The sequence below is a fragment of the Lepidochelys kempii genome, chromosome 8 (genome assembly GCF_965140285.1).
Source record: "Lepidochelys kempii isolate rLepKem1 chromosome 8, rLepKem1.hap1, whole genome shotgun sequence".
NCBI lineage: Eukaryota > Metazoa > Chordata > Testudines > Cheloniidae > Lepidochelys > Lepidochelys kempii.
The window spans coordinates 34661770-34686648 of NC_136387.1; the positions used below are offsets into that span (position 1 = coordinate 34661770).

At 41.9% G+C, this 24879-nt stretch overlaps 1 protein-coding gene across 2 annotated transcripts in view; it reads left to right on the top strand.

Moving 5' to 3' along the window:
- Nucleotides 1-24879, top strand: part of CTNNA1 (catenin alpha 1) — a 203103-nt gene that overhangs the window by 158343 nt on the left and 19881 nt on the right. For both annotated transcript variants that reach the window (XM_073356004.2, XM_073356005.2), the window contains 3 exons: nt 10336-10492; nt 18894-19094; nt 22108-22259. In XM_073356004.2, the coding sequence (XP_073212105.1) occupies nt 10336-10492; nt 18894-19094; nt 22108-22259 (510 nt within the window). The remainder of the gene's footprint in view (nt 1-10335; nt 10493-18893; nt 19095-22107; nt 22260-24879) is intronic.

Below are 24879 nucleotides of genomic sequence, written 5' to 3' on the forward strand. Positions count from 1 at the left end.
GCAACTAATTGCTTATAGATACCTGATGAAACAGATGGTAACATATGCTGATCACACCTACTGACACAGCATATAAAGGATATTAGTGTGAAAAATCCCATGCAGAGACTGGCAAATCCTAAACAAAGCTTTAAAATTTTAATGGTTTTAAAAAAGAAATCACGCACCCTGCTGCAGGTTTTTCAGCTGCCACTGTGCACATGGTTATATCTCCAGCCCACTTGTTGTCCTGTTTGGGGAAGGAGGCTTCCTCCCTCTTTTATGCCAAAGACTTTGTTACCCAAGCAGTACCTGCTCCTTTCTCCACCCATTTGAAAGGTTAGTGCATCTCCTCTAAATGCAGCAGCCAAATACCTGACCTAACCCTTCCAATGCCTAATTCAGGAGTCTTGAAGTATTCTAATGGCACTTCTGTCAAAACAGAGAATCTGAAGTAAAAGCTAAATACGAAAATAAATGTACCTAGACAGTACAGAAACTGATGATGTAGCATTTGATTAATTCAGGTTCTTTTACTCAGTAGCTCCTTGAAATTTGTTATAGGAAATGAGATTGAGTCACATATCTAGATACATGAAGACTTTTAGTATCCAAATAGAAGCAACTATAATTGCAACCATAGTAAAATAAGATAAATATAGCAGAATGGCCTTCTGCATTGTGCATATCACAACTTGATGGAAACCATCAGGTGTGAGGATGGAAAGAATTGGCAGAAGCACGGTAAGTGGGATTGACACTGTCATCCTAATTTCCCAGCTAAGGGGTTGGTCTGACAATTTTTTACAACCATTTTACTTCAAGCCCCCACACATCTGGGACCATATTTGATTGGGTTTCAGCCTCCAGCCCACATCTGTTACACTGGGGAACAGTAATGAAGGTCTTGTCTGGTCGTGGAAGTTATTTACATCAGTATATTTCAAAACATAAATCTGGTTTCACTTCATGATTATGTGTGCCAAAAAGCCCCTAAAATCTGTTAATTTAAGATCAGTTTGTTATATTGTATTTTCTCACAAGATACATATTGCTAAATCTTTTAGCCCTAGGTCAAACACTTAGGTCTGGTCCACACGAGAAAATTAGATCGGTTAAATCACCTCAGTCAGAGATGTGAAAAATCTACAACCCTGAGCTGCATAGTTAAACTAACCCGAGTCCCCGTGTAGACAGCACTAGGTCAATGGAAGCATTCATCTGTTGACCTAGCTACCGCCTCTTGGGCAGGTAGATTACCTACACTACCAGTGTCTACACTGAAGTTCTACAGCGATGCAGCTGTGCCGCTGTAGCGTTTTAAGTGTAGACAAGCGCCAAGGCTAACTAGTCAGGTCTTATGCTAACTGCTGGGCCCTGTTAGGCCTCAAGCTTATTGAAAGCCTATTTTCAATTTTATTTTACATCTTCTGTTCCTGTGCATTGTAGCTTTAATTGTTTTTATGATCATTTCCTTAAGCACCTTAGCGTTTCCTAACATATAGCTTATAGTTTGATCCCAGGTCCGAACCTCTCAAGATCTGGTCAGGGGTCAATAGGCAGACTCTCTTTAGAAGGGAACCAGTAGGAGACAAATGGGATGAAGTCAAGAAGACAGCACAAGAATCCTGAGCAGCCATTTTGCTATTCTGGGCCTAGAAGAGAGGGTGGGAAAGGAGGGGCTGAAAAGCAAGGTGGCAAGTAGCAGTAAGTGTTACTGTTGTAGACTGTTTTATAGTGGACAGAACTTGCTCTATAGACTGTAGTGTGAGAACAGCTGCTAGTTAAAAACAGACTGGTGTGCTTCAGAGGTTTTGTTTATCTTCATTGTTCTAATTCAGTGAAATGCAAAGTGGGAACAGCACAAATATTGAAAAATAAATAAGTCTATTTAAAAGTTCTTCCAGTTCTTATACTAACTGGGACACACAAATTTAAGGGCTTGTTTATTTACTGGTGTAGTTATGTCAGAACAACACCCCCTGTGGATATGCCTTTTAAAGAAGTATAATCTAAATCAGAAAAAGGCACTTTCTAATTATAAAGTAAGTATATCTTCATGGGAAATTATAGCAGTAAATTTCTTTTTTATGTAGACAAGCCCTAAGCGTCCTTTTAACTGCTATAACATTACCAGAGTAAACGTTCTAGTGTGACCGGGAAGATACTGACTACTCTAAGCCCATTGGGACAAGTAATGAATTACAGTTGAAAGCAATTAATTTTTTTGCTCACAACTTTAATTTTTCAACTGATCACTGCCAGCACATCTAGAAAAGACAAAACCTCTCATTGTTTCTTACATTTGGCTTCCAGGTGAGGTGCTTCAGTTTCAGTGCCCCAACTCATAGTCCTAGTGAAGTACACTGAAGGTTGGCACATGATTCCAACACTGGAGTTGGATGTAAATGGAGATGACTTAATTGTCATTAATATGCACATCTGTTGCACCAGTTAAGCGTGCCTTTGTGGAAGGGGGGAGGGGTTCTGGCGGCGGAATGGTAGATGGCTTTGTCCACATTTAGAGCATGCAGTGTTTTAAATTTTGAACACTTTTTCCACCCCTAAGTAAACCACCTACATTTTTCTGTAAAGCAGAGATTTTAACGCTGAAGTTACGCTTTTACAGGTGTTAAAAGCACCTGAGAAGGAGGGCTAAGCTGTTCTTGCTTTGCACGTTTTTTTTCCCGAAGTAAACATGTTGACCATTGGCTGTCACCCAAGCCTATTTTTTCTCTTTTGACTTGAGCTGAACACTTTACTTTTTCAGCCACTTGGATTGCAAAGCAGGAAAGTCGCTTCTCCATTTCCTGTCAAGCAGCAGTAAAAATAAATAGGGAGTGAGGATGTAATGCAATTCCCAAGTTTATTACAGCTTTTTTGAATTAGACACTTCCACTAACCTGTACACTTGGCTCTGATCCTTTTCCCTGAAGAAACAGGCGGCTGTCTCTCTGCTAGCCCTGGGAGGAGTCCTCCTGCAGGAGTGATGACTGACCGCTTCTGAGCTCTTATTGCTGCAGTCCCCAAATACTAACATAACTAGCTTTTTCTTCCCCCCCAAATTCCATTCCATCCTTATTTTTTCTCCCCCACGATCTTTCAGTCCACTTCTACTGATTTTCTTCCTCTTATACTGTATCTCCAGCTTCCAGCAGCCAACTTGGCTCAGAGCCACAAAAAAGCTGTACTCCTTGAGCTGGACTCCAGCAGCAGTGAAACAGACTGTGCAAGGAGAGGTGTATGTGCAAAAAGGTGAAGTGCATCACATAGGTTATACTAAAAAGAAGAATGCTGATCACTGCTTCTCCAACAGCTGCTCAGCCCAGTGCACTGTTCCCTAACACATCCTCCAATTCCCTTGGTCAGCAAACAGTTATGACCTGCTGGTTAGCCTGCTCTTCGAGCCCTCCAAAATAAATCTACAGTTTTTGTCCCATGTGACAGATGGTTCCTCTGTGTGCCCATTTTCTTCTCCTTTGAAGTGGGTGGCTGATGGCAGATTCATTTGATTTCTTTGACTGACTGTTCTGTAGGTGTGTCTGCGTTCTAAAAATGCAAATGCACATGCTTGAAAAGGGACTGTCGATACAGCCACAATCCATCCAGAAAATGTATATAGTTAAAGAAGAAGCCATGAGAGGTATTCTGCTTAGACCACAAACTGTATGTACAGAGTTAAAGGCCTGATAGCGCAGATGGAATTTGGGCATACTACTCCAGGTTGGTAGCCACCTTGTGGATGGAGATGGAATGTGCCTCAGTAAAAGACAATTGTGAAGCTACTACCGGGCCCTGCACTAATCTTTGCCAGACCTTACAAGCTGGATTTCAGAGTTTCAGCTGAGAAAGTCTTTGGCACAGAGCTTCTTCCTGGTGAGGTTTCCCCTTTAAACTTCACACTGATCCTATAGTCAGCCTTTGAGATTTCTTTGTTTTTTCTTTCATTTCTGTCTTGCTGCTGGCTACTTCCCAAGTATAAGGGTTCATAGCCATACCTGCTTGTTGGAAAGATAATCTTACCTCTCAACTTTTAATGAAGCACTTTCACTGACTTAGCTCTCCCTTTTTATGGGGGATATGTGGAAAACCAAAATCACTTTTCTTCCTGGAAGACTCACTGCCTTTTCTGAAGGGTTTTTATATAGTTCATTTTTTGTGTTCAATTTTATCAGCATTAGTATGTTAAAAATTGTAGCTTTTGAGAAAATGCTTTATCAAGGAGACTATAGGGCCTGCTTTTATACCTGTAATCACCTCCATCATTGCAGGGAAAGGTAGCTGATCAGGGTGCAAGGTTGGGTAGCTATACTTTATTCTAAGAAAAAATACCAAGACAGTTTCCTTTTTCAGAGCATACATTGTGCAGATACAAGCAGCATGTGTGTCACTGGCATTAATGTTACCTGGTTTTAATACTCCCTGAAGCATGTTTTCATGCTTGCAATTGCAAAGGGAACTAGGAGAAGGATAAATTCAGGATTCTAAGGCTCTACGTTACCAGCCTCTGTTTTGGTAGTCATGGTTACTAGCAAAATACAGGGCTGAGAGAACTTCTGGAGGGTTGCCCCTTTTATCCTTCCCTTCTAGGGTTCTTATTACTGAGATTCATGTCCGGAGAGTTGTGGATGTCTAGATCCTGCTCTTTTGACTGACAGGCTGATAATGCATTAAATAAACCAGGCCGGGGGGAACAGGTCCAGCAGTTCCTGTACCAGACCGTGAGTATAGAGTCTTGGAGAGAGAGGTTCGGCTTCCATCTTCTCTGCCAGGATGAAACACAACTGACATTAGCCTTGACTGAATAACAGGATCCTAAACATAAGACATACTGCCCTTGCATCTTCCTATTGCACATCCAGTGCAACACTGGCTACGATGAACCTCTGATTTAGTTCATACCGTAATAGTCGTAGGGTGATGAATTACAACTTATTCCTTTTAAAAACAATTGCTGAACATTTGTGAGATTTAAAAAAAAAAAAAAAAAAAGTTGGGAACCCAAATATCTTTGAAATCCATTTTCTTAGGCAATAGGAAGCTTCACTCAGAAACTTTCAAAACTCAAGAAAGAGCCATGTTCATAACAGGTTAGTAAATTAGTGTATTCAGTACACTCAAGTGTAAATTTGTCTTCATTACTTTCCTGGGGTGGAGGGAAAGTAAAACTTGTGCTTGTGAAAGCTTGTGACTGAGCACACCAGACAGAGTGCAGTCCCTTCAGTGCCATTTTTCAGCCCTTCATCTCTGTTAGGCAGCTTGCCACTCATGCTAAATTGTCATTATTTGTTTACATTACAGAACCTATCAAGCTCATTTTCACTTGTAACTTAAATCAGGATTTCAGCCCAAATCTTCAGGGCTGAAAAAGTAACATAACATACTAGTCTCCATAGCGCAATATAACTTCTCTGCATTTTTCCCCCCAATCGTTGCTAATTTCCGAGATCCCTTGAGTAAATCAGCCTGCTTCTCCTGTCTGATTCATTCAGTGCCATTATGACATGTTTAACATCATCATCACTCTGTAATTAGTGAGTTATATTTAAAGAATGGGTTGTGACACTTCTGAATGAATCAGATAGGTGGAAAAAATGGATTTTATAAAAGGAGGCGCATCTGTTGCTTACTGTTTTGCTCACAGCTTTGGGAAATAATATATAGCTTTAAAAAGGCACAGTGGAAAAAGGTATAGACCAAACTTAAAGTTAATTTGTTCCAAAGCTTGTGTTTGAAAACAAAAATCAGTATTGTTTATTATCATGGCTGTAGGAGTTTAGGCCAGAAGGGACCAGTAGATCGTCTAGTCTGACCTTTTGGATATCACAGGACACCAACACCACCCAGCAGCCAAACACTAAACCCAACAACTGAAATGAAACCAAAATATTAAAGCCTTCAGGAGACTAGACTCTTCTGTGCCTCAGACAGAAAATAGGAGGGACCAAGGTGCGTCAGTGTTCGAGGTTCCTGCAATGGCAGGAAAATGATTAAATGAGACACCCAGATAATCCTGGCAAGTGACCCACATCCACAGGCTGCCGAGGAAGGCAAAAAAAACAAACAAACCCAAGGTCACTGCCAATCAGACCTGGGGGAAAAATCCTTCCTGACCTCACATATGGCGATCAGTTGGACCCTGAGTATGTGAGCAAGAACCAGCCAGCCAAGCACCGAATGAATGTGCTCGATGCCACTTCAGAGTCCTGGCCCTTGCCACGCAATGTTTCTTCTCCAGTTGTGGCCATCCCTGATTCTTCACAGGAAGGAGATTTAAATAAAACGAAACACTGCCAAAATACATTGGGTGGGGGTGAGGGATATCCCTTCCTGACTCCTGCCAGTGGCTGGCTGAAAGCCTAAAGCATGAGCTTTAGGAACACAGACATAAATTGGAAGTGAGCCCCAGGATTGTTGAACCCTTCCTCCAACCATCACAGGCAACCTGGTCAGACAATCTCACTCAATTTGTCCAGCGTGCTCTCAAAACCAGTTAAGTTGTTTGCACCCACAGCTCCTATTAGGAGGCTGTTCAAGAATAACACCCTTCTGAAGGTTAGAAACCTCCCAATTTCCAGCCTGAACTTTGTTCATGGACATTTTATATCCATTTGTGCTTGTGCCAACATTGTCGTCTAGCTTAAATAGCTCTTCACCATCCCTAAAATTACCCCCAATACATGTATAGAGAGCAAATATATCCCTTCTCAGCCTTTTTTGCTCAGCCTTTTTTGCTCGTCTAAACAAGCTAAGCTCTTCCAGTCTCCTCTCATAAGACAGCCTCCATTCCACTGATCATCCCAGTAGCTCTTGTCTGCAACTATTCCAGTTTAAATTAGTCTTGAACCTGGGTGACCAGAATTGTACAGAGTATTCCAAATAAGGTCTTACCACTGCCTTGTCCAATGGCATTAATGCTTCTTTATCTGTATTGGAAATGCCTCGCTAATACATTCTAGGATTGTATTTGCCTTTTTCATAGCTGTATCACACTGATGGCTCATAGTCATCCTCTGATCAACCCATACACCCAGGTCTATCTCCTCCTCTGTTGCCTCCAGCTGTACTGCCTCTGCTCCTCCATGGAGCCGCTGCTGGCCACAGCTGCTCAGGACCACAAACCTCCTTATCAGCACAGAGCCATGTAGGGGCTGATGTCAAGGTGTCCCTCCCATCATGCACCCGGGTGGGCAGAGCACACCCTTTGTCCCACACTCCTGCCCCCTGAGAGTGTCCAGGGGAGAGGTCAGGACAAGGTTTGTGGCTGCTAGCCAAAACCTTTTTTAAAAAGACTAAGTATCTGGCTGAAAATAGTTTGTAGGCAAAGATTTCTGTGCGGTGTTTGAAACCCAAACATTAGAGCAATAGGACACTGAAAGTGAAATGAATTAAAGGTAGTAGAATAGATGTTTTTTTTTCCATTGTCTATGCTTAGAGAAATGCAGAAAGTAAAGCACATAAGTAGTTACCAACTACATTAAATTTCTTTACATTCTTTCATTTGTAATCAGCGTTGTCATTATCTGGGTACTCAGGCTACTTGTGGGCTAGTTTTTAAGTGGCTTTAAGCTATTAATGCAGTAGGAATCTGGCAACCTGGAGTTCATTCACAAAACATTATGCGCTAGTTGGGCCTCTGCTGCCGACGCGGGGTCTACAGTTCAAGTATCTTTTCTGACTTCATATGTGCACCTCCCTTCTGGTCTGAATACTGTTTGTCTGCCACCCATGTATGGAATACACATAGGGACCAGCACCTGAAGAAGAAATGGAAGTTCCTTACATCTAATTAAAAGCTTTTAGAGTTGTGTGGTGTCTATCTGTATTCTGCTCCGCCTTCCTCTCTGTTTTGGGTCTTACTGGATTTGCAGTAAGAAGAGGTATTCTTAAATATACAATGTTAGCTACTCTCTAGTCTTATATCTCCGCCCCTGAATAGATCATCATCACTCCCATAACCGCATTGGTCATTGGGGCACCATCATTGATGAGCAATCAACTAATTGTCTCCACCCCTGACGATTGTCTGTCAGAGCTTGGGTCTTCGCGAAGTCCATTCCTGTCCACTATTTTATGTTGTCAGTCTATCTCTTCTTCCATCTACCTCTTATCTTCCCCTGTACTGTCCCATGGAAGAGGATCTTGGATAGGCCAGATCTTGTTACATGGCTGAACCACTTCAGCTTGCGCTTCTTCACGATCATCAGGAAATCTTCATGTGACCCAGCGCATTGGGTGATGATGATGTGGACCTCTTCGTTAGTAACATAGTCAAAGTAGGAGAAGTCCAGGATTTTACGGAAGTATCTCATCTCTACTACCTGTATTTTCCATTCAAGTTCTACTGGAAGGGTCCATGTGTCGCACACATATAGAAAAATAGAGATGACCAATGCATGCAGCAGTTTCAGTTTGGATTGCAGGGAGATGTTCTTATTCCTCCAAATTGGCTTTAGCTTTGCTGCTGTTTGCGCGGTTCTTGCCAGAATTTCTGCCTGTGATTGCCCCCAAATACTTGAACTGTTTCACTCTCTCGAGCTCTTGTCCACTGACAGTGATATGTGAGCTGATCCTGTCACATTTGTTTTGATCAGCTTGGTTTTCTCTACACTGATTTCCACGCTGTATTTTGCGGAGGTTTCATCCATCGTTTCACAAGGTAGGTAAGTTCATCTTCGCTGCCTGCCAGGCCATCAATGTCATCGGCGAACCAAAGATTTGAGATTGTTCGCCCCCACTTCCCCAATGCTGACTGATCTCCTGAATAGATAGACTTAGTAAAAACCTTGTTACTGGGCTAGGAATCTCATATGCCAATTCATTCAGTATTCTGGGATGGAAATTATCTCCTTCCCCCTCACCCACCCCCACTTAGGTGCATTAAGCTAAATTTTTTTCTTTAGTGTCATATGTAGTCATTTCCATTTCTCTTCTTGGCGTCTGGTGGCAATATGGTGGGATAATGTTTCCAGCTAGTGTCCCTAAAATATGGGTAATAAAACTTTGAGACAATGCTGAATCAAGGAAAGGTTCTAAGATCAGTGTTTCTTACTGAAGTTTCAGAGGGTTTTTACTCTTGAAATTGACTGAATAGCTTGTGTAATATGTACTCTATAGTCTCTCTTTATACTCTATATTCAGCAAATTCCAACAGCTTAATTTTTGAAGTCACATTGTTTTTTTTCCTGAATAGATGGAAGTAATTAGAAGGCAGGCTTGAAGAAGCCTCTAGGGGGTTGATTCAAGAAGTGGGAGCAGTTTTGGGAGAGGTAGCAGATAAAACCGCATGAACAAACTTTCTGCCTTTTCATTTTTGGACTATCAAGGTCTTGTACAGTTAATTCCTAGAACAATTAGGCTGCTGTAAGATTTATTGGGTGGATACAGAGTAGATTTTCTTTTAATTCATCAAATTCACAGATAATGTGTAGTTCTAATTCTGGAAAATGTCACCTTTCCTGGCGCATTTCATTCCCTTCGTCAGTGTTCTGGCCAAGGTATTTAGGAAACACTTCAGATGTGTCAAGCACACCCTATCCCATCTAAAATATACCACTTCTGCTGTTACTCCTGAGGGAATTCTGCGCCAATGCGTGCATGCAGAATTCATGTCCCTCCACAGATTTCTTTGCTTCCCCGTCGTTTTCTGCAGGAAAGCAAAGTGAAGCTGCAAGCATGGTCACAGGCCCCCTCCTCAATCACAGCAGGCACCTTGTTTCCGGCACCTGGAACAACCAGTGGAGAGATTAATCACCCCATATGGATGGGGCTGGGGATGCCCAGAGGCAAGGCATGCGGGGTCATGTGCCACTGCTTGTCCCCCCCCCACTCCCTATTCCCGTGAGCACAGCTCACTGACTCTGCCTGGGTCCTGGTGCCAGTCATCTTCCCCATTGTGCTGGATGCCCTGTTTTCTGTACAATAGTGAGCGCCCGGGCGTCCCCACTGTAGCAGCTGGGGCTCTCCTGTTTAGCAGACCCACTGGACCCCAAGTCCACTGAGCCCCAAACAGCTGCACCTGGACTCCCCAAGCCTTACTACCCCAGCACCTGGACCACCCCACTGAAACCCCATATGACCCCCCACTGAAGGTAACTGGGGCTCACCTGGACCCTCCTGCAGAGTCCCATTGCCCCTGCACCCAGAACCCCCCAATGAGCCCCTGTGCATCCAGATCCCTCACTGAGCTGCCTGCATCCAGATTGCCCCACACCTGGATCCCCCCACTAAGCCTCCACACTTGGATCCTGCTGGGCTGAGCCTGCCTGCTCACACCTGAATGACTGACTGAATGTAACTTACTGATTTAACTGCATGAAATAAGAGTAAATTTTGAACATGTAACACATTTTACAGGTTATCAATGCTGCATTGGCTCTGGCTGCCAAACCACAAAGTAAACTAGCGCAAGAAAACATGGATCTCTTCAAAGAACAATGGGAAAAGCAAGTCCGTGTATTGACAGATGCTGTAGATGACATTACTTCCATCGATGACTTCCTGGCTGTTTCAGGTAACAACAAGGTTTCCTACTTGCAAACTAAACACAAACTAATAGGCGCAGTAAATGGCACTCACATAAGACAACGTTTGTCAAATGAAATTCTTTATCCCATCATGATAAATTGGAATTCTGTTTTGAAAGAGTTCAGTAAATGTATTCCTTATTTACCAGATGTCTCAAATACTTGCTGAGGCATTTGTCTACAATAACGAAACTAAAATCCATAATTCACCAGTGTAGCTCTACCAGCAGTTACAGTATAGACATAATGCAGGCATTTTTAACTCCATGTAAACACCTGAGTCCTGACTACTATAATTTCAACTGTTGCTGCTACCAGTGGAGAATTAGGGACCCAGTTTTCCTTGTACAAACAGACTGAGCATCTCAAATGCTGTGAAAGTACCAGTATTCAAAAGATGTTCATGGAGGTAAGTTATGTAGGAACTATAGGAGAGAACTTGAAGTTCTAATTTAAAAGGGAGTTAACAATAAATATGTTTGAATTCTGACGTCCTATACTTTTAATACCAACTTTGTCTTTGGGATGAGCTCATAGTCGCTTGCAAGGCAGTTGAATACCATGGGGTTCTACATCTTACATCTTCATGGTTGTTACAGTATTGGTAGTTGAAATTGCACAGCAATAGAGGTGCATAGTTCTGGGTAAGTATACTCGTTTTAAGCATAATAAGTAATTGATGGTCTCATGTTTATGGCCTGTTTGGAATATGGCAGTGAATATAAACAAATTGTAAAAATTTTCAGGGCTGTGCAGCATCCTCTTTTATAAGGCCTCCCAGCATGTGTCTGTTGTAAAACGTGCTTGGAAAAGTTCTCAAACTGCAGAAACAGTTGACTATGGCCTACTCCCTCCCACCATCTCACCCCAAGAGAGACACTGGTATTAAACTATAGGAGAAGCAGACTATATTGTTAGCCCACTGAGTTTAATTACTCTGAAAGATTTCAGGGTCTTGTTGCTGGTCTTGGTGAGTCACTAGAAATGTGAAGTACCTTTCTCAGGAGCAGTGACTGTCTGAACAAAGAGAAACAGATGACCTCAAATATGCTCTTAGCACAGAATGTCTTTGAAATACTGGAACTTGAGGGTATTGAGAGCATTCAGCAAATGGACCTTGTATTTGTATTCAATGAATTCTTAAGGAGATAGATTTGATTTGTGCAGGAGGTCAGACTAGATGATCATAATGGTCCCTTCTGACCTAAATATCTATGAATCTATGATTTGCAGCAAAGTGATAAGACTTTAAATTTTATTTTAACTTTGACAAACTTTCCATATAAAAGCAATTTACTTTATCTGTTCACACTTTCCAGCTTACATACTAGCTAACATTTCAAACCATTTTGGATAAATTAGTGATGGGGATGGTTTATTTGGGGTCATTAAATCATTACAAAAAGTCTTTTGGTAATAGACATAAGTTGAATGTAAAAGGACTGTAATACAGTGTATCTAGCAGGGCAGTTAATTGTTCTGCTCAGTGTGAAGCTGGTGCACTAAATAGGAGATTGGCAAGTGTTCATTTCAGTTAGCAAAAGAGTGGAGCACAGAAGCAAGTGGATACTTAACTCACCAATACTCCCAAGTACTTTACTTTATATGAAGACAACTAATTTTGTTGCCACTATGCTATGTTCTTATCCAGCTGGAAAATAACCAACAGCTCAAGATTATCTTGGCTATCAACACCAACCCGTGCCTGGGAACACCCTCTGCATCGGGGTTCCACTGGGCACCTTGCATTTCTGTAACTGTTGTCACAGAGCAATGAAGTCACATCATTCACTTAGTTCACTAAGGTTAATGTCACCATAGAGGCTTTAAGTGGTGTCTGGCATAATTTTTTTCATTGAGGAACTCTGAGGAGTAAACAGTGTAGATTTTGTTCTGATATTGCCGCTTTTTCTAGTGGTTTCACTTCCAAGCTCTCTGTCTCTATTGCTTTAAATATTTGTATTACATTTTATCTTTGCCGGCTTTTCTGTACCTCCTATCTGTTCACTGAATTATCAAATTACTAATGAACACACTTTGCACTCTTACGGCCAAATTCTGCCCTCAACTGAACTTGTGCAACCCCAGTTGTTAGTGAAATAACCTAGTATAAGTGAAGCAGAATTTTGCTCATGGTGCTTCAAGAAGCTCTTGAAATGTGGTACCTGGCCTTGCTAATCTTATATAAGCTTAACTATTGTTCCAGTGCCTCCACTTGAAAAGTGTAGACCACTGCGCCTCTGTAGCGGTTCAGTTGGAGGCACTGTCTATGCCGACAGGAGGGGTAGGTAATCAGTTTCGGTAATCCACGGTAGGTAGTGAGGTCGATGGAAGAATTACAAAGGGATCTCTCAAAACTGCGTGACTGGGCAACAGAATGACTAAAGTTAGAATCATAGAATCATAGAATATCAGGGTTGGAAGGGACCCCAGAAGGTCATCTAGTCCAACCCCCTGCTCAAAGCAGGACCAATTCCCAGTTAAATCATCCCAGCCAGGGCTTTGTCAAGCCTGACCTTAAAAACCTCTAAGGAAGGAGATTCTACCACCTCCCTAGGTAACGCATTCCAGTGTTTCACCACCCTCTTAGTGAAAAAGTTTTTCCTAATATCCAATCTAAACCTCCCCCACTGCAACTTGAGACCATTACTCCTCGTTCTGTCATCTGCTACCATTGAGAACAGTCTAGAGCCATCCTCTTTGGAACCCCCTTTCAGGTAGTTGAAAGCAGCTATCAAATCCCCCCTCATTCTTCTCTTCTGCAGGCTAAACAATCCCAGCTCCCTCAGCCTCTCCTCATAACTCATGTGTTCCAGTCCCCTAATCATTTTTGTTGCCCTTCGCTGGACTCTCTCCAATTTATCCACATCCTTCTTGAAGTGTGGGGCCCAAAACTGGACACAGTACTCCAGATGAGGCCTCACCAATGTCGAATAGAGGGGAACGATCACGTCCCTCGATCTGCTCGCTATGCCCCTACTTATACATCCCAAAATGCCATTGGCCTTCTTGGCAACAAGGGCACACTGCTGACTCATATCCAGCTTCTCGTCCACTGTCACCCCTAGGTCCTTTTCCGCAGAACTGCTGCCTAGCCATTCGGTCCCTAGTCTGTAGCTGTGCATTGGGTTCTTCCGTCCTAAGTGCAGGACCCTGCACTTATCCTTATTGAACCTCATCAGATTCCTTTTGGCCCAATCTTCCAATTGGTCTAGGTCCTTCTGTATCCTATCCCTCCCCTCCAGTGTATCTACCACTCCTCCCAGTTTAGTATCATCCGCAAATTTGCTGAGAGTGCAATCCACACCATCCTCCAGATCATTTATGAAGATATTGAATAAAACCGGCCCCAGGACCGACCCCTGGGGCACTCCACTTGATACCGGCTGCCAACTAGACATGGAGCCATTGATCACTACCCGTTGAGCCCGACAATCTAGCCAGCTTTCTACCCACCTTATAGTGCATTCATCCAGCCCATACTTCCTTAACTTGCTGACAAGAATACTATGGGAGACCGTGTCAAAAGCTTTGCTAAAGTCAAGAAACAATACATCCACTGCTTTCCCTTCATCCACAGAACCAGTAATCTCATCATAAAAGGCGATTAGATTAGTCAGGCATGACCTTCCCTTGGTGAATCCATGCTGGCTGTTCCTGATCACTTTCCTCTCATGCAAGTGCTTCAGGATTGATTCTTTGAGGACCTGCTCCATGATTTTTCCAGGGACTGAGGTGAGGCTGACTGGCCTGTAGTTCCCAGGATCTTCCTTCTTCCCTTTTTTAAAGATTGGCACTACATTAGCCTTTTTCCAGTCATCCGGGACTTCCCCGGTTTGCCACGAGTTTTCAAAGATAATGGCCAGTGGCTCTGCAATCACAGCCGCCAATTCCTTCAGCACTCTCGGATGCAACTCGTCCGGCCCCATGGACTTGTGCACGTCCAGCTTTTCTAAATAGTCCCTAACCGCCTCTATCTCCACAGAGGGCTGGCCATCTCTTCCGCATTTTGTGATGCCCAGCGCAGCAGTCTGGGAGCTGACCTTGTTAGTGAAAACAGAGGCAAAAAAAGCATTGAGTACATTAGCTTTTTCCACATCCTCTGTCACTAGGTTGCCTCCCTCATTCAGTAAGGGGCCCACACATTCCTTGGCTTTCTTCTTGTTGCCAACATACCTGAAGAAACCCTTCTTGTTACTCTTGACATCTCTGGCTAGCTGCAGCTCCAGGTGCGATTTGGCCCTCCTGATAACATTCCTACATGCCCGAGCAATATTTTTATACTCTTCCCTGGTCATATGTCCAACCTTCCACTTCTTGTAAGCTTCTTTTTTATGTTTAAGATCCACTAGGATTTCACCATTAAGCCAAGCTGGTCGCCTGCCATATTTACTATTCTTTCGACTCATCGGGATGGTTTGTCCCTGTAACCTCAACAGGGATTCCTTGAAATACAGCCAGCTCTCCGGGACTCCTTTCCCCTTCAAGTTAGTCCCCCAGGGGATCCTGGCCATCCGTTCCCTGAGGGAGTCGAAGTCTGCTTTCCTGAAGTCCAGGGTCCGTATCCTGCTGCTTACCTTTCTTCCCTGCGTCAGGATCCTGAACTCAACCAACTCATGGTCACTGCCTCCCAGATTCCCATCCATTCAGTGTTGATAAATGCAAAGTAACACACATTGGAAAACATAATCCCACCTATTCATACAAAATAATGAGATTTAAATTAGCTGTTCCACTCAAGAAAGAAATCTTGGAGTCACTGTGAATAGTTCTTTGAAAACATCCACTCAATGTGCAGCGACAGTCAAAAAAGCTAGCAATGTTAGGAACCATTAGGAAGGGGCTAGATAATAAGACAGAAAATATCATAGTGCCAATCTATAAATCTAAGTATGCCCACACCTTGAATACTTTGTGCAGTTCTAATCGTCCCAACTAAAAATAAATTTTATATATATATATATATATATATATATAGGGATTGGAAAAAGTACAGAAAGAGAGGCAACAAAAATGATTGGGGGTCTGAAACCACTTCCATAAAAAGTCCAATTGTTCATCTTAGGGGGAGAAAAAGACAACTAAGGGGGAAAGTGATAGAGGTCTATAAAATCATAAAAGGATAGAGGGAGAAAGTAAATAAGGAAGTTTACCCCTTATAACAGAAAAACCAAGGATCACCCAAAGAAATTAATAGGCAGCCGGGTTAAAACAAACAAAAAGCAGTACTACTTCACACAACGCATAGTCACCCTGTGGAACTTGTTGCCAGGAAATATTCTGAACGCTAAATCTATAACTGGATTCAAAAAAAGAACTAGATAAGTTCCTGGAGGATAGGTCCATCAGTGGCTGTTGACCAAGATGGTCAGGGATACAACCCCATTCTCTGGGTGTCCCTAGCCCAAGGGTGGGCAAACTACAGCCCGCAGGACCATCCTGCCCGGCTCCTGGCCAGGGAGGCAGGGCTGCCCAGAGGATTCAGGGGGCCTGGCGCAAAGCAATTTCGGGGGCCCTTTAATTAAGGGCCTTTTTAATTTTTACTCACCTGGCGGCGCTCCAGGTCTTCAGCGATGGGTCCTTCATTCGCTCCAGGTGTGTTCGGCAGCACTGAAGGACCCACCGCCGAAGACCTGGAGTGCCTCTGGGTGAGTAAAAGCACCGCAGTGGGTGGCGCCTTTTTTGTGATCGCTGCCCCTGTTTGGTCCACCTGGCTACGCCACTGGCCCTTCCATAAAAAAAAGTTGTAATACTACAGAATACTATTTTCTCGTGGGGGCCCCTGCTAGTTCGGTGTTTCAGAGCTAGTTATTTTTCTGGCTAGCAGCACAATGTTCAAATGTTAATGCTAGGTAAAAACGGCACAAGTGTACAAAACTGACATCTAACAATATCCAAACATTAGAGCTAAGACTCTCAGATCTGGGTATCCAAATTTTAGGCAGTTTTGAAAATCTCAGCCTAGGCTTTTATAACTTACTCCTGGAGGAATTCTGAGCCACTGTGCATGTCACCCACAGATTTCTTTGCTTCTATGCAGAAAATGACAGGCAAGCAAAGGTAAGCTGTAAGAGTGGTCATATGCCTGCTCCCCAACAGCGGGGGCACCTTGTTTCTGGTTTCCAGAGCAGCCGCAGAGGGGTAAATCACTGCAGAGGGGCTGGGGATGCCCCTGGGTGTAAAGTTGGGGGGGCATTGTGTCCCCAGAGGCGAGGTGTGGGAGGGTACATGTGGCTCCCCGCCACCCCCAAATTTCTGTGAGCGCAGAGCTGCCTCACAGCTCTGTCTCACTGACTCTGCCTGGGTCCTATTGCTAGTTGTCTTTCCAGTGTGTGTGCTGGGCACCCTGTATTCTGTATAATAGTGAGTGCCTGCGATGGGGCAGGGCAAGTGGGGTCGGGGGGAGGAAGAGGGATGGAATAGGGAAGGGGGATGTGGGAGTGATGGCGATTGGGGGGAAGCGGTAACCCAGCATATGGCGGCCCCTTGGCAGCAGCTGGGGCTCCCCCGTTAAGCTGGCCCATCGAACCCCCCCCAACTCGATCCGCCAGAACCTGAACCCCCACTCCCCCAAACCCCAACCAGCTGCACCTGGACCCCACCCCGCCGAGCCTCACTTCCCCCTCATCCAGACTCCCCTGCTGAGCCCCAGCCACCTTTACCTGGACCCCCTGCAGAGCCCCAGTGCATCCAGATCCCTCACTGAGCCATATTCAGCCAGATTGCCCCACGCTTGGATCCTGCTGGGCTGAGCCTGCCTGCCTGCACCTGGTGCAGAGGAGCAGGGCCCCAGGGTGTTTCTGGGGCAGGCCCAGCCCTTGCACTGTGTCATGGGTGCAGCATCACTGCTGAGTCCCTGTCCGGGGGGAGGGAGAGCTCAGGAAGGGCTGTAGGGTGATCTCCCACCTCCATGCAGCCAGTAGCCTGTGCTTCCCATTGCCGCCTTGGAGCCTACACATTTATTGACAAATAAAATTTGCAGCATTTTGCAGAATTTTAATATACTGTATGCAGAATTTTTATTTTTGGGGTACAGAATTCCCTCAGGAGTAGTAACTGCATGTTTCACTATTGTTTTTTATATGAGCATTTTGTAACTTTCTCAATTGATATTTAATCTCAGATTCCTTACTTTAAAAGCAAATACAAAAATCACAAAACTGGAGTACTTCCATTCTCTTATGAATCAGTGAATAATATCTACAGTAGAAGTCCAGAGTTACAAACACCTCGGGAATGGAGGCTGTTCGTAATTCTGAACAAAACATTGTGGTGGTTCTTTCAAAAGTTTACAGCTAAACATTAATTTAGTTAACTTAATCTCAAAGTTATATTATGCAGAAGGAAAATGCTGCTTTTAACCACCTTAATTTAAATGAAACCAGCACAGAACCTGTTTCCTTACCTTATCAAATCTTTCTTTAAACTTTCCCTTTAGTTTACGTTTAACACAGTACTGTACTGTATTTGCTCTTTTTTTGGTTTCTGCTGCTGCCTGATTGTGTACTTCTGGTTCCAAATGAGGTGTGTGGTTGACTGATCAGTCCATAACTCTGGTATTCATAACTGAGGTTTTTGTTGAAAGAATGAAGGAGCCTGAAAGCGAGAACTTCCAGATACTGTTCCATTTGATTGTCTAATTTTAAAATAGGATGTGGATTAATCATTTGATGATCTTATGTAGTAAAATTGTGATTTGTATTGTAGACTTGCATAGCAGGATTGTCCAAAGCTAGTAATGTATACTAGAAACACCTCATCCTGTTAAGAGATGTTGATCCTGTTAGAAAATTAAAAGGGTTGGATGAGTCAGAGGCAAGATGGCTCATTATCCCATCTACATACAAAGCAAGTGGAAAGGGTGTGGACTAATGAGGAAGGAATCTCAGAACAGACAAGGCTAGGTAGACATGAGCTGAACTCTCAACTCTTGTGTTGATACAACCAAGCCCTAGGACTGGGATAAATTTGTATTCCACATAGTATGTGGACTAGGATTTTGACAGCCAGTTTGGAGAGGCATCTGCCCATTGATTGCAACAAACTTGATTTAAAATATTGTTAATGCTTCAGAAAGTGTGGTTGGAGCTTATTTTAAAGAGAAGGTATTGAAGCTTCATCTGCTGAAAACTATCAGGGGGTATCCGTGTTAGTCTCTATCCACAAAAACGACGACGAGTTCGGTGGCATCTTAAAGACTAACAGATTTATTTGGGCATAAGCTTTCGTGGGTAAAAAACCACTTCAGATGCAGCTGAAAAACTGTATTTCGGGGGGGGGGTGTACGTACATACATACATACATACACACACACACACACACACACACACACACACACACACACACACACACACACACACGTCTAAATACTATTTCTTTTGCCACCAGAGAATCATATTTTAGAAGATGTAAACAAATGTGTCATTGCTCTACAAGAAAAAGATGTTGATGGTTTAGACCGAACAGCTGGTGCAATTCGTGGACGTGCAGCTAGAGTCATTCATGTTGTAACTTCCGAAATGGATAACTATGAACCTGGAGTCTACACAGAAAAGGTGTTGGAAGCAACAAAGTTGTTGTCCAATACAGGTAGGAATATAAACAGTGCTCAATACTGATGTATGGGTTCAAACAGCATACAACTACAATGGTAAATGGGTACAAACATATCCATGCAACTTACAAGAATAAGGTTTCAATTTCATAAAACCTGTGCAGAATTTCTGTTCAAAGTAGGGCTGTCAATTAATCACAGTTAACTCACACGATTAACTCAGAAAAATTAATCACGATTCAAAAAATGTATTGTGATTAATCACACTGTTAAACAATTGAAATTTATTAAATATTTTTGGATGTTTTTCTGCATTTTCAAATATATTGATTTCTATTACAACATAGAATACAAAGTGTACAGTGCTTCCTATATTATTTTTATTACAAATATTTGGACTTTAAAAATGATAAAAGAAATGGTATTTTTCAGTTCACCTCATACAAGTACTGTAGTGCAATCTCTTGATCATGAAAGTGCAACTTACAAATATAGATTTTTTTGGCTATATAACTGCTCTCGAAAACAAAACAATGTAAAACTTTTTAGCACCTACAAGTCCGCTTAGTCCTACTTCTTGTTCAGCCAATTGCTAAGACAAACAAGTTTGCTTACATTTACAGGAGATGCTGCTGCTGCCTGCTTCTTATTTACAGTGTCACCTGAAAGTAAGAACAGGTGTTTACATGGCACTTTTGTAGCCGGGCGTTGCAAGGTATTTATGTGCCAGATATGCTAAATATTTGTATGCCCCTTCATGCTTTGGCCGCCATTCCAGAGGATATGCTTCCATGCTGATGGTGCTCATTAAAAAATAACACTTTAATTAAATTTCTGACTGATCTCCTTGTGGGGAAAACTGTAAGTCTCCTGCTCTGTTTTACCTGCATTCTGCCATATGTTTCATGTTATAGCAGTCTCGGATGATGACCAGCACGTGTTTGTTTTAAGAACACTTTCACAGCAAATTTGACAAAACGCAAAGATACCAATGTGAGATTTCTAAAAATAGCTACAACTCTCGACCCAACGTTTAAAATCAGAAGTGCCTTGCAAAATCCGAGAGGGACAAGGTATGGCACACGCTTTCAGAAGTCTTAGAAGAGCAACACTCAGATACGGAAACTACAGAACCCGAACCACCAAAAAGAAAATCAACCTTCTGCTGGTGACATCTGACTCATGATGATGAAAATGAACATACATCGGGGTCCACTCTGCTTTGGATCATTATCAAGCAGAACCCATCATCAGCATGGACACATGTCCTATGGAATGGTAGTTGAAGATGAAGGATCATACGAATCTTCAGCGCATCTGGCACATAAATATCTTGCAACGTTGGCTACAACAGCGCTATGCAAACGCCTGTTCTCACTTTCAGGTGACATGGTAAACAAGAAGCGGGCAGCATTATCTCCTCCAAATTGTAACCAAGTTTGTTTGTCTGAGCGATTGGCTGAAGTTGGACTGAGTGGACTTTATTTTATTTTTCAATGCAGTTATTTTTTGTACATAATTCCACATTTGGAAGTTCAACTTTCATGATAGAGATTGCACTACAGTACTTGTATGAGGTGAATTGAAAAATACTATTTCTTTTGTTTTTTTACCGTGCAAATATATGTAATCAAGAATATATATAAAGTGAGCACTGTACACTTTGTGTTCTGTGTTGTAATTGAAATCAATATATTTGAAAATGTAGAAAACATCCAAAATGGTATTTCCATTATCGTTTAACAACTTGATTAATCACAATTAATTTTTTTTAATCACTTGACAGCCCCAATTTAAAGTTAATGGAGCTCTGTGAAAGAGGCTGCTGAATCAGGATTTTATTTTGGTTGAATGACTGGCTTAAGTCAATAATGAAGTTACTTAATGATGAACAAATGTCTTATTGATCACTCAATGGCTGAAAATACTTAATCTTTTTTGAAGAGGTCAGGGGATGCAAGTCCCAACCAATGAGCAAAGATTTTAAAGGTGGTCTTATCCATGTTGAATTATGACACAGATCTCCTTACTCTTGTTGCCACTGCAAAGACTCTGTGTCACTTTGGTCAAGTGCTAGCAGTCCTTGGTTACCAGTGACATGTAAAGCTAGATTAAAGGGGCCTGGCTCTGAAAAGGCATAACTGAAGAATTCTTTTTTTAACTCAATCTATACAGAATATCCCAGTGGGCATTAAACTTTGTCTATTCAGTCTTGTTTTCAATTTGGAAGAAATAATTACAAAATTAATATTCTGATTCAGGTGAAGTCCCTTATAAAACTTCTGTTCTCTGTGTGTTAATGGTTGTAAAAAAATATATGCCATGTTTGTACCACTTCTGAATTTGGACTTATGATATGGACTTGCAGGGTCCAGTGACTTGCGTCGCTCCATACTACTTCACAGAATTATGCTCCAGAATTTGAGCTTTTGTGTCTTTAAAATTGCAATCATGAGAGCTTGGAGAAAAAAAAAAAACCCAGACCCCAAAACCAAAGAGAGCACTGAAAAAACAAATGGTAACCAATCCAGTGTTCTATTCCTGAGTCCATGTAGAGCCTGAAACAAAAGCTGTTGAAGGTTATGAATGCCCTTCGTTTCAGTAGAGTATTAAAATGTCATTTTTAGGTTTAGTTTTAAGTTATCTCTTAAATATATCCCTGCTGATCATTTTTAGCAAATACTTCCTTCTTATCCCACAATCCCCAACTGCCTCCCATACCACTTAGGTATAGTACTATAAATCTACTGGTTTTTCCCCCAACATCCTCTGCCATGCAGATATGGAGCATATTTGAAACTAAAAATGTGGTGACATCATAAAGTAAACTGCAATTAATATCAAAAGAAAACCTGAGCTATTAACTGATTGTTAGCTTTTTTGTCTTTAATAACCTCCATTTTTAAAATTAACTGAAGCTGCGGCAGAAATTCTAGTGTCAACTTGAGTACCACAGAACTTACCAGTCTTTCATTCGAGTACATTGGGGCTGGGGGATTAGGGGCACCATGGCCAAATGTGCTTCAGTTGCTTGTTTTCTTAATTCAGTTATGCCCCGTTTTACTGAGCAAGTGGAAGCTGCTGTGGAAGCACTTAGTTCTGACCCTGCTCAGCCAATGGATGAAAACGAATTTATTGATGCTTCACGATTGGTGTATGATGGAATTCGGGATATCAGAAAAGCTGTACTGATGATCAGAGTGAGTGACTTTGTATTTCACTTATTTTTACAGCATTCTACTTTTACTTTACTAAGCATTTATTGAACTTAAGAAAATATATTGTTCCTACACAGAGTGGAGAGTATAAGATTTTTCACTGACAACTTAAGATTATGAATCTGAAAGCTGTTAATCACTTTAAAGAGGACTTCAAAATGTCTGCTGTATGTTTTAATCTTAAAATGCAAACTTCACCAAATAGGTCTGGACATCACTGATAATTAAAGCTGAAGTGCTAAACATCCTTAATAATGCATCTATTCATAATGCAATATTGCCTGCCTTATATATATGCTAAAACTAATGACCCTTGATTTAGACAATAGCAAATTAACTCTTGCTATGGTTTGACTTTATATTTTATTTAAAGAAACCTCCAATTTAATTTCTCAAATCTTAAATAAACTTTACAGAAATTTCATACCAGTTTCTTGAAGATGAGGTTAGGTGATCTGGGTATTGAAACTCACCTTGTTCTCAGGTTCTCTGAGAACCCAGGCGGCATAGATAAATGGGGGCTAGCTTGTAAGAATTTCATTTCCTTTTCTGTGCCTGCAATTTGCAAATGCAGTTAATTAAACTTGGATGTCTCCCTACCTGATAAGGAGACAGTCATCTAAATGGTATTACTTGAAGGTGCAAAAGGGCACCTGCAGTGATTTGAAGGCACAAAAAGGAAGTATCAGGCTTACATGTGGGCTTTTCAGACCTTAATATGAACCAGGGCTTAGTGATAGCAAATGGATTTAAGGTTTTCTATTCCTCTCCCCTTCTTCCCATGCCTCAACAGTGAATGTCTCTCTACCGAAGACAATTTGTGTAAGGTTGGAAATGAGCCTTTCCTGTAGAGGTTTCATATTGTCCACTGGTTCCAAATGTCTTGGTAGGTAAATTTGCAGTACGTAACCCCAGCACATCACTGACTGTAACAACCATCATGATATTCATGTGTTACCTTTGCTTGCTTAAACGAAAACCTAAGGGAGGGCAGAGAAAAAGTGAGAAACTATTGCAGTTTAAGACTCTTTGATATATACCCCCTTTTCCATGGAGCACCGTTATTAGTTGGGATCCCGTTCCCTGGACATGCTACAAATTAATTTTATTCACCCCCTTCTATGAGTCTTGTTGCTCAAAACAAGGAGGTACAGTTGCTAATTATATGCATTCAGCAATCAGCAGAGCTGGCAGTGCCAGGAATCCTGACATTTTCCTGCTGCTCGTCTGTGCTGGGGAGAAGACACGTTTATGATGATAGGATTCCATGGCTATATTGCAATTGCCAGTAGCTAAAGGCAGTTCATTCGGTGGTGACATATCAGTGACCTGAAAAAAGTCAAAACGTTAAAACACTTGATTGTTTGCGTGCTGAAGGGCTTGAGTTGTAGAACTTACTTAGAATAAAATAGAGCCCTCAAAACAGATAACAGAAGGAGCACCATTTTTACAGGCTTTTCTGTTTCAAATTGGAATTCAGAAGCAACCCTGCTCTGAAAAGGAAAGCCAAAATCTTTGTGCATGAGCAGAACCCTTTTTTCTTCTATAAAGGTAAATACTTCCCTTCTAGAGTCCATGTTGCAAGACAAAACTACACATCAGAAACCTCTCATGTATTCACTTGGATTTGTTATCTTTAATTTGGAGTACAGGAAATCACTGAGATTGGTGGGGAGTGGGAACATGGAGAAAAGGTTATGATCTGAAACCATAAAGCTGCACAGCCCTCATTGTCGTGTTAGTGTGCATTATCTCCACCGTTTCAATGGAAGAAGTTCATTAGTTTTGACTGACACTATGGTTCTGTGGTAACAGAATGAAAAGTCAAATGCTAAATGCTGTAGTTGCCTTATACCTCACATTTTCAGTTAATTCCAAGACTAAAATTAACCCACAAAGGAGCTTGTGGGGGGCAAAAATGCCTTCACTCTAATTTCTCCACTGAACTGTTAACCTGTGACAACTGATGCAAGTTTTTTCAGTGCCATTGTTTTAATGTTCTCGTCTTCATCTCAGATTTGCTCCATTTTAGAGTCAAAAGATAACCATGGATTCTTGACCTGGGTTCTGAAAGTCGGGCTGCATTCTTTCTGTCTCAGGCTTTGATAGTAATAGGTTCTGTTAACACATAGTTAACATTAGTGATACCTAAACTAGAAAAGAATCCAGTTAGCTGGGTTCTATCTGAGGCTCTAACAGTAGTAAATAATAAAAAGGTAAGTTAAGAAAGTATTGAGATATGAGTGAACATACTCGGAGCAGTCCATCTGAGTGATAAGTCTTTTGTACATAGTCCTTCAGATAATAAAATACATTTAATATTGCATCAGTATTCAGTTGTATCTCCAGGTGTTTTTGTAACCAAAAACAGTACAAACACACAAGAATATTTCCCCATTTGCTTAGAGAATAGTACCTTACATGCCTTTATTCTGACACACTAAGGTAGTAGTTCACATGCGTTCTCACATTCGTATGTGGAAATGAAGCAATCTCTTACTTAAAGTGAGGGCTGGGAAGGACACCAGGTTCAGTACGAGCTTACTTGACCAGCCTGCATTTTTGGCTAACACAACCATCCATAATCTTCCTTTGTATTGCA